The following is a 9,921-nucleotide window of genomic DNA, read 5'->3' as shown; positions in this document are numbered from 1 at the left end:
ACTTTAAAGAAAGTGAACCATCTCGGCCACCTACAGTGGGCTATAACCTGCTGTAATTAAAATTATAATAATAACTTATCAGCTTTGAAAACCTCGCTTGATGTAAGACACTTTGAAATAGTAAATTAAAAGGTGCAGGCACCAATAAATTGCAGATCACCTCAGGTGAGGAAAATCCCTGCTCTTGAGCAACAAGTGTAAACAACTTTTGCTTCCAGCTGCAGGTAAGACACACCCACACACACACACACACACACACACACGCATACACACGCACACACAGAGAAACTGATCAGACTGGAGCTTTGAAGAAAATGCAGCTACACAAATATTAAATAGATAACACATCTTGTGGAAATTCCCAGTCGTGCTGGGAGATGGTGCGATAAAACTAAATTAAAAAGGCAGCTTAAAGAAAGTTCAAACAAGGCTTTATTAAAACAGGGTTATGCAGGGCTGTGTATCCTGTTTTTGACTTGGCTCATCAACTGAAGATGACGTGACACTTCATCAGTTTGTGTGATGGTTGTCATTCCTGCTGCTGATGCGTTTTACAATATCGAAAGAAAAGGCTGAATGAAACCTTTTCTTTTTGTGCCCTCCAGTGGACGCAGTCGGTACTGCGATCTCTGTAATATTTAACAATGGAAAGCACACACAGGATGCCTTCAGTGCGATTTAAACAAATTCATATCATATTCTGTTATTTTAACACAATTCGGTGTTCTTCTTGGAAACATTTGGAGCTGGCATTTGTATGGATGTTTTTTTTTAGACATGTATCACATACCTAGGAACAACTCCAAAAAAAAAATTGGCCTCCAAATTCACTAGATCCCAAACTTATCAAGTATCTGTGGGATGCACTGGAACAAACCTGATTCACAAATTGTTGAACCCATGACGACTGAAAAGCCCCCACTAACAACATCCTCCCATCCACTAATGGCATTATTTCTGTCGCCAGACACCACAGGGCACCCTCAGAAGGCCAGTATCCATTCTCTGATGATCCAGGCCTGTTTGGAGGCACAAGGGAGACCTACGCAATACCAGGACATATTTGTGTATATCCGTGTATATGAAATGTACGAGAAAATGACAATTCCTTCCTACAAAAGGTAAAAGTTACAAGTCCGTTTAGAAATCCAAAAGATGAGAAGTTTACAACGTATTCCTTCGAGATTTTCACGGGATTCAGTTGTTGCATTAAAGGATTTCCAGTGGCCAGCAGAAGGTTGAGTTTTTATTCTTTACCTTTTCAGACAGTCAGACCAGACACGGACCATCAGAGCTCAGGGTCACACCGGCCCACCACCCTCCACCTTCTCTTTCTCTATTCTCTGCTCTGTCTCCCACGGGGAGGATCGTTCATTGCGGTTGTCCAAACAACCACGATGAATTAGTGTCTGTTCTCAGTCAGATGTCTCTCTAGTCTAGGATATATTAACTCACGTGACTGTGTGCGTCCGCTTGTGCGTATGCACTGTATGTGCGCGGGCGAGTTTTTTTTTAAACACTATGCATCATCTTGCACGCTGCAGGCCATCAAAACCCAGGTCTCCGGCGTCGACGCGTTTAGAACATGCAGGCTCATCCGTTCAGGCTCAGAACGGTGACTGACAGTGCGGTCTGGTGGCGTATTCACGTGATGAAATGTTTCTTCCATTTGGGAGGGGGACAATACTGTATGACGCTGAAGACCGTTAAAAGTGTGCTCGTGACTGCGGGGATTGCACGTGGCTGTGTGTGCGTGTGCATCCTGTAACAACAGCGATGAGTGAAAGGTGGTGAATGGATTAACAGAACAGAACAGTAGGACCAGGCACCAGACTCATTATCGCTCATATTCCTCCACAGGATTTATGACAAGGGGTACTCACACAAATAAACACACACACACACTTGTCGGTTGTATTATTATTTAGTTACATACATTAAATCCAAAGGATAAAATGTTAATTTTAACTATAAAGGACGTTCACAAGTTTACAATAATTTAAACTTGAATGCATTAACAAGTTTAGTGGTCAATTGTTTTCTTGCTTTTGATCTATTGGGTTTTGCATTTTACTGGATTTATTTTATTTGGATATTCCTGCCTCACTCAGTCTTCATGAAAATCTTAATTTCATTTCTTTAGTTTCATCTCGTCTTTGGTCACCTGTAGGCATGTCCTGCGTTTGAGTCCTCACCTCCCTTGCTACAAAATTTGACATAAATCAAGACATAATATGCCTTGAGACTCATAAAAAAAAGGTCCAAAAAGTAAGTACACATAAAAACTAACACAAGGCACGCGTAGTTCACACACAGACACATGTATACAGTGTTATTAATGAGGAGCCAGACGTCTTCACATTTTCTATTTGTTCCGGCCGTTTTCCAAAGACACTCTCGATGTACGGCTCAGTCCCTCCTTCGCTGCTTTCTCCTTCACAAAGTCTTGCACCCTGCGCAGGACGCATTCTGCTTGGAGGATCTTGCAAGGAATAGACTGCATTATCCAGGCCTGTGACAACACACGCATACAGTCACACACAGACACCGATATAACCACAAGTCTTTTGCTGCGTTTATTGCTTTTTGTTGGCGTTTACGTCTTACCAGGACTGTGTGACAGATGCTGCCGTTTGTTTTATCTCCAGCTCGGATGTACTGCAGGGAACTTTTTACAAAGTCTTCTGGCGACAGAGTCACTGTACTCGTTCGCTGGTAACACGTCATTTGAGTAGAGACCCCAAATGGAGCTATTGCCTGACGGACCAAAGAAAGCATTGTTTTTTTTGTTTTTTTTAAGATGTTAGTTCCCCTATCTGTGATCTAAAGCCCTCAAAGTGGAGTCTGAATGAGAATCTAAGTACCTGTATTATTACTCCTCTATGTCTGTATTCAGCTTGTAGAGCTTGGGAAAATCTCTCCACAAACACCTATACAGGAACACAAATTCAGTCAAAGCATGAGAACGCACACAACAGAGTTTAGCAGGACTAGAAGTGTAGAAGTGCGCTGGTGGTGCTGAATTTACCTTTGACGATCCATATAGGGTGTACAGGGGACATGGGACGGAGGCTATTCCAGACGAAATATTCAAAATCAGGCCTTTTCCCCTGTAGAAGAAAAAAAAAACCATTGTCTTGCACAGCATGTTATTATTTTAACATGTCACGCATTGCATGTAATGAAGAAAAGGAAACCTGGTCTCCATGCCTGGGAGGATTGTTTTGCACATCTGCAATCCAAAAAATGAACAAGCTTAGTTTGACAAGATCCTCTGCATACACTGTCCAGGTCTAGGTAATGTTCAGGTCACATTGGCCAAGACAGGAACTATTGTCGTGGTCAACTATTTTAAATGTTGTCTATCGGAAATTACACAAATAAGTTATGTGGACTTAAATGAGATCAATAAAAACATCACACCAACAAAAAAATAGACCTTACCTTGACCATTGTTTTCACATTGCAGTTTATCACCTTTGTAATTGTCTGAAAGCAAAGAGGGATGATTTATAAGATTGTGGAGTCAGGTGGAAGAAGAGCTTAACGTACAACTCCTTAGCGGTGTTGGACAGAAAGTCTGAGAGACAAACAGTTCAGTGGTTTTTCTATTTGCGTGTGCAAGACAGCCCAGGCCTCACAGCACCCACAGCCCAAAGACATGCCCATCAGTTTAGCTGGTGATTCTAAATTGGCCGTAGGTGTGAGTGTGAATGGTTGTTTGTCTCTTAGTGTTAGCCCTGTGACAGACTGGTGACATGTCCAGGGTGTATTCCAGACTTCTTGCCTAGTGACAGCTGGAATTGGCTCCAGCCTGCCCGCAACCTTCCAGAGGACAAGCAAATGAATGAATAAATGAATGAATGAATGAATAAAGACAGCACCGCCTTAGAAAATAGACTACACTGGGAGTCAACGGCTGCCACGGTCCTACAGTCCTAAAATCACCCAAGGAGGTCACGTTGTCAACGCTAGTGTAGGGCAACCATCCTACAAAAAGTTTATAAATGCAGGATGGGACTAAGATTAAAGAAAAAAAAATATGTTATGAAACTTACTACAGATAAAAGCAATTTGTTAAGTAATTTGTTAAATAAATTGCGACTTTGGAACCAGAGTCTGCGCAACACTGCCACAGAGTGGAGCCATGCAGAGTCGCGATATCAGTGACCCGGCCACGCGTCCATCAGGCTCACTCGTGTTTTTGTTAAATTAATACTTTGTTTCTTAATTATTATTTTTTTCTTTTTTTTCTCATGTTCCCACAGCACCTCTTTACGGAGTGGTTGGCATGGCAACTACCTAAAATGACATTAAAACATCCAAATTATTTTATATTTTGTGACGTGTTATTTTAGTGCTTTGGTCGAATCCACTGACACAGAGGAGGTGACCTATACTGCAGACAGTCACTAGGAGGAGCTCTACTTGCTTTGGCATCACTTTAGAAGAGCAGGTCCACCATCTATCTATATACTTTCTATTGCACAGTCTATTGTGGGGGATGCAAACTTTTTCACACCATTCCACTGATTTATAGGAAGCAAGAGCAAGAGCAAATCAAAGATGAGGAGTCAAAGATGCTGTAGCTGTCTAGTAAACATATGATACTCAAAAAAACCTTACAAGGCATCAAGTGTTAGCTGCAGAGGTACCACTGACCTTCTCCAACTCCTCAGACTCAAGGAACCTGCAGGGGAAGATGCTGGGCAGCATGCCTACGTTGTTGACTGGGAAGAAATAAGATGCATTTTCAGAGGGTCAACCTACAATATTAAACACTGAATTCTTGCGCACGTGGATGCAATTGAAGTTTTATGTGGAAGAACAAGTAAAAGACCGACCTAAAACCCCAATGTTGAGGTCCTTCAGCTGGTCCTCAATTTCACCAAAGATATTTTCATTTATGAAGTCTGTTACCATCACTTTCACCTTCTGTCCCGTGCTGTTACCTTCGAAAGGACAAAAAGAACATTAAGTGTACCCACAGGTGACGAAAGACGCTTGGATGCTTTGAAAACACAACGAAACGTTACCTATTTCCTTGGCCACCCGATCCAGCTTGTCTTTGGTTCTGCTCATGATGACCACGTTCATCCCTCGCTCAGCCAGCTGAGAAGCAAAAGTGGAGAAGAGGATAAATAAATAAAATGTAAATACTTCAGCTTGCATGACCAGCTGGCTCAGATTGTTCAAATAAGTGCATATTTAAAGAAATATCATACATGCAAACACAAAATGTGCTACTGAAACAAACACTTACTGCATGTGCATATGCTCTTCCTATGCCTTCTGATGCACCAGTCACAACTGAAACAGATGCAGGGATTAGAGTTACCAACACATTCCTCCAGTTGCGTAGGTTCTCCTGCCGTTCCTGTCCCAACCACCAGGGGCACTGTTACTCATATCTGAGAAGCCCTAGGGTTGCATTTTGTATTTGTTTTCCTTACCATATAACCAACCCACTCCGTTCTTACAGGGCAGGCTGTTCTAAAACAGTTTGTTCCCCAGTCACGATAAGGAAATTGTTGAGATACAGATAAGGGCTGCCTGGTCCTTTAGCACTTATACCCCTCATATTCTCTTCCCGGGCCCTGATGACAAGGATAACGCTCTTTTCTTCGCTACTTTTAGTCACAAAGGGATGAGAAGCCATGTGTAAGAGGGTGTTTCAAGACTCACTATTATAATGTTAAGTGAAACCAAGATAACTTTTAAACTGGTGTGGTGTGTAGAGATGAGAAATGAAATCTAGGGTCTTTTGGAAATGTGGGAAACTATGCATTTCATGTGCACACCTACTTAAATGAGTTCTGTTTAACAATGGCTCCCAATTCAAAGTGAAAAGAAGTTGTTGCTGTGAGAGTGAAATAAAAAGAAAGAGGAGAAAAGCAAACAAGACGGTGTAAAGGTAGTTATAAGTAACAAATTGAGTGTGACTAATCTAGCCTTACATGGGGTAGAGACATGAATTAAATGATTTCCACTAGCATCACATTATTTCACTCATCCTTAACTCATCTAACAGAGCAGCATGTCCAAGTTCTGGGTGAAATTTATTCATCTGGGGTTCCCCCATTGTGCGGATTCGTATGTATAAGTTTTTTTTTTTTTTGAGAGAGAGAGTTTGTTGTTTTGCTGTCAAGCTGAAACACGGGTTTCTGGAGGGTTAAGGTTACTGTTGGCACACTTCCCATTACCTGCCGCTCCTAAAATTTTAATTAAACATCCATCTTGAACTTAACGTAGCCTACAGTCAGACCAGTTGGTTTTATTTACCCAAGTACTAATAGAGGTGTGTATATCCCTGGGATGAAACCTAGTTACACTCTGGAGGCAAAAAATAGATTTTTTCCCCCCATAGTTCTCCCAACAGTAGCATTAAAATAACACTGGAGAATGAAAGTGGCGTTTTATTTATGCAGGGGCACCATATTATTCCAATCACACCTACTGTCTACTGTCTAGGTGGTGTAAGGTGAATATTAATCTGCATCAATCACACTAAAAGTATGGGTGGACCAGTTATTTGAATTGGTGATATTTGGTGTACAACAAACCTGACCATCCCAGAACTGTCCAGCGTTACTGTTTGTTCCGAACACGACTGAAAAGTTGTGTGGCAGTACTAGAATTTATTTTTTTTTTCCCAACAAAAATATTCCTAACAGAATTCAAGACAGTGTTTGAAGTATTGAGACCGCTCCCCTGAAAGTTTCTTACTCCCACACTTTCCTGATGTTGCATTACTGGGGCTTTATATTTCATGAATGAACACATTCTGTCTACAAGGGCTGCTTTGAATGAGAAAGTCCTCAGACCTACCGAGGATATACTCTTAGTGCTGAAGTGCTTCATGAGTCCTATAATTAAGACTTAGACATTCCAACTCTAAGTCTGTTAAGAGCTCATTTTGACTTTAGGATAATTTGCATCTAAGGACGTTGATTAGAATGCCTTACTGTGGAGGAGATCCCATCGCACACCCGCTCGTATCACAATGAAGGGATTAAATATTCCACCTGACGCTGCAACAGGAAGAGCTTGACAACATGTCTAGGGAGAGGGACATTTTGGGCATCTCATCCACACCATCACCTATCAACACGAGATGCAAATATTGCTCAAACATCATAGCAAAGGCGGAAGCACAAATGTGCTTCTGTTTCCCAGAATTAGATTATTACAGCAGTTAATTAATCAAGCCAATTTTGCATCTGTCAGTTTTCCATTGTAAAAGAAATGCCAGAGCGACATTTTCCCTCATCATGTTCCTGAAAACATAATTTCACTGCAGGGTTAGCCAGAGGAACCATTACATAGTTACATACTTTGGGGCTTTTTGGCATCCCTGAAACAAAAGTACACAATAATCAGAGCACTTTCAAAATAGTCTGGGACATGACTTTTATGGCAATGAGTTCTTTCTGGCTTTTCTTTTAGAGAGTGAGACAGAGTTAAACTACAACCATACTCCCTTAAAATATTATATTGTTTAGTACTAAAATAGGGTGACATAGTGCCAGTTCCACCACAGTTTCTGTCTGTCTTAAGTTCATGTGTGTCCAGAGTCCATTGTTTCCCCCACAAATCCTCCCACAGTGACCGTGTCCTAGATCAGTTTACCAGAGATTCAGTTTTTTTCCCCCAGGTCGTCTTTCTCCTGAACAAACCCTCCCAGATCGATACCCACCATTCCCTAGGACATTTAAAATAGGAGCACACACCAATCCCTTTCGGCATGTATCCACGGTAACAGCCATTTGTTGCCTTTAATTACTCCAGTCATTGCGTCACATGTGTATTTCCATTATTTTTTTTATCTTGCTAATTTGTATATATTGTTTTTTCTTCTTCTTTCTTGATAAGTTAACTTTTATTTAATGTTATGTGGCACTGATACACCAGGTAAAATTCTTGTGTACATTTGGCCAATAAAGAGATTCGGTTTACTACTGTTTTACTACCGTTGGCTACCAGAGACAAGTAACTGCAACCCAATAAAGAGAGACTTAACAAACACCTTACATGGCATGTGTTCCTGAACTTATAAAATGCCAAGGTATTTTTTAATCTATCACAAAAGTGGTTCCCGTCCTGAAGCACGCAGTTATATTGTTCCTAAGTGTCCAGTCAAAAGAAACCAAGAACATTTTCTAAAAATAGACAGGACAGGAAAACCACTAAATGGCTCTCATTTTCAAATTTCATTTATCTCATGCAACAAATAAAGCCTGTCCTTCTGTAACGTTGCATTTGTGACATTTAACTGTTCTGCAAAATGCATTCAAGTATCTGACATAAAATAAGCGCTGTATGGAGGATTCCACTCAGTAATTATATATCTGATAGAATTTTTACAATTTTTATCTAATTGAAAATCATCTTCCGATTAATTATTTAAATGACACAAACACATGCGTTGTATGATGTCCTTACATACTGCAGTGAAACACACATGCATAAATGTAAATTCTCTACATACAATGTTTTTTTTGTTTTTTTTTTTTCGCAACATTCAATACATCTCAGGCCACTTGAAAATTGAAAAGGAGCACAAATCTGATTTGCGATTGTAAAGAGTGGGATGAAGGCGGAGGGACGAGTTTAATACAGCCTGGAACATGCTGTTCTGATGCTCTTCTGTGCTCGAATGGAATGAAAGTGGGCTTAGTTGAAAAAGGAAAGAACATCCTAGTATTCTCTCTTTCCCTTGTTTATTTCTTTTTTTCTATTAGGCCGCATTTAGCGCTGTGGGAAACTGAATAAGCTCTTCAGAAGATGCCAAATCCAATCTTTTGAGTCACTGAGGCGCGTCTGGCACCTGTGGTGGAATGTTTGAGTCTGAGCAGTGAGCTGGAGTGGATTTTGTGCCCTCAATAAAAGTTTTTAAGTAAAACTGATATCCTGCAGCAGTCAGACATTAAAGAAGGGTAAATTCACATATAAGGGGCCCTCGGTTCATTTACTTCCTGGGTCTGTTTTCTCAGAAAATAAAAATTCCGATCACAGTGTTCCGCAGTGTTTTTTAACCCCTGTGTAACAAAGTGTTTTTCTACTTCCAGTCAAACTGGTTTCTCCCACTGCAGTTGACAGTCATTTAGCATACGTTGCACGGATTAGCCCAGACAGCTGGCTGTTTACAAACTTATTTAATGACTGATGTTAAATCAGATACACTATAAGCAACCGTTCAGTGGGCATGAAAAAAATGGCTTCAGAAAGGACAGTCAGGACTTGCCTCTTTTGGTTCTAACGTTACCCAAGTGCAGTCTTGGGTAACAGTGAAAAATTTAAACAAGTCTGAGCCTGAAAATCTTGAGTGCATTGCGTTCTATACTTAAATAGTTTAACAGCGATCCAAATTGTTTTTTTGCTATACCCATCAGTTACCTAAAGTAAACAGTAAACTAAACATTTGTCCTCTCGTTTATTTATCGTCTCTGCATGTACGGGCACATTCTGCTGTGTGTAAGTTGTTCGGCATGCACTTCCATATCATAATGTGTCAGTCGCATACCCGGATGCAGATGCACGCATGTACGCACACGCACACACACACACACACACACGCACCACACTTGCGTCTCACCTGCCCACTCTCCCATAGCAGTAAAGAAGGTGTCTGTCAGCGGAAAGCACAGTTTAGGGAAAAGCATCCTACTGAAAAGCACCAGTTTTGTTCCATAGTAGACGACAGCTGCAGCCCCAAGAGCAACAAAAAAACTTTCCATCAAGTCCATGCTTCCCAAGCACAGCGAGCTCGGAATGACAGCCTCTCTGTGTCTGTGACCACCGTGAGAGCAGGTTTTCAGTCCAGTGACAAAGACTGACAGACAGAGTGTTTGATTCTGCAAGAGGACACTCCCATTTCCAGAGCATATCCACCCACACACACACATACATGCACACACACAC

The 9,921-nt window shown here is 41.1% G+C and overlaps 1 protein-coding gene across 1 annotated transcript; it reads right to left on the bottom strand.

The window, feature by feature from the left end:
* Positions 1 to 1,902: 1,902 nt before the first annotated feature.
* On the bottom strand, positions 1,903 to 9,835 carry hsd17b3 (hydroxysteroid (17-beta) dehydrogenase 3). The gene is made up of 11 exons (XM_047590932.1): positions 9,596 to 9,835; positions 5,264 to 5,310; positions 5,037 to 5,112; positions 4,845 to 4,952; positions 4,663 to 4,730; positions 3,445 to 3,489; positions 3,198 to 3,232; positions 3,029 to 3,110; positions 2,865 to 2,930; positions 2,608 to 2,757; positions 1,903 to 2,512 (listed from the first exon to the last, which is right to left on the bottom strand). The coding sequence occupies exons 1-11, from the start codon at positions 9,744 to 9,746 to the stop codon at positions 2,366 to 2,368; spliced, it is 975 nt and encodes a 324-aa protein (XP_047446888.1). The 5' UTR covers positions 9,747 to 9,835; the 3' UTR covers positions 1,903 to 2,365.
* Between the last annotated feature and the right edge of the window lie 86 nt (positions 9,836 to 9,921).

The sequence above is a fragment of the Mugil cephalus genome, chromosome 8 (genome assembly GCF_022458985.1).
Source record: "Mugil cephalus isolate CIBA_MC_2020 chromosome 8, CIBA_Mcephalus_1.1, whole genome shotgun sequence".
In the NCBI taxonomy this organism is placed as follows: domain Eukaryota; kingdom Metazoa; phylum Chordata; class Actinopteri; order Mugiliformes; family Mugilidae; genus Mugil; species Mugil cephalus.
This window is presented reverse-complemented; position numbering and strand designations above follow the sequence as displayed.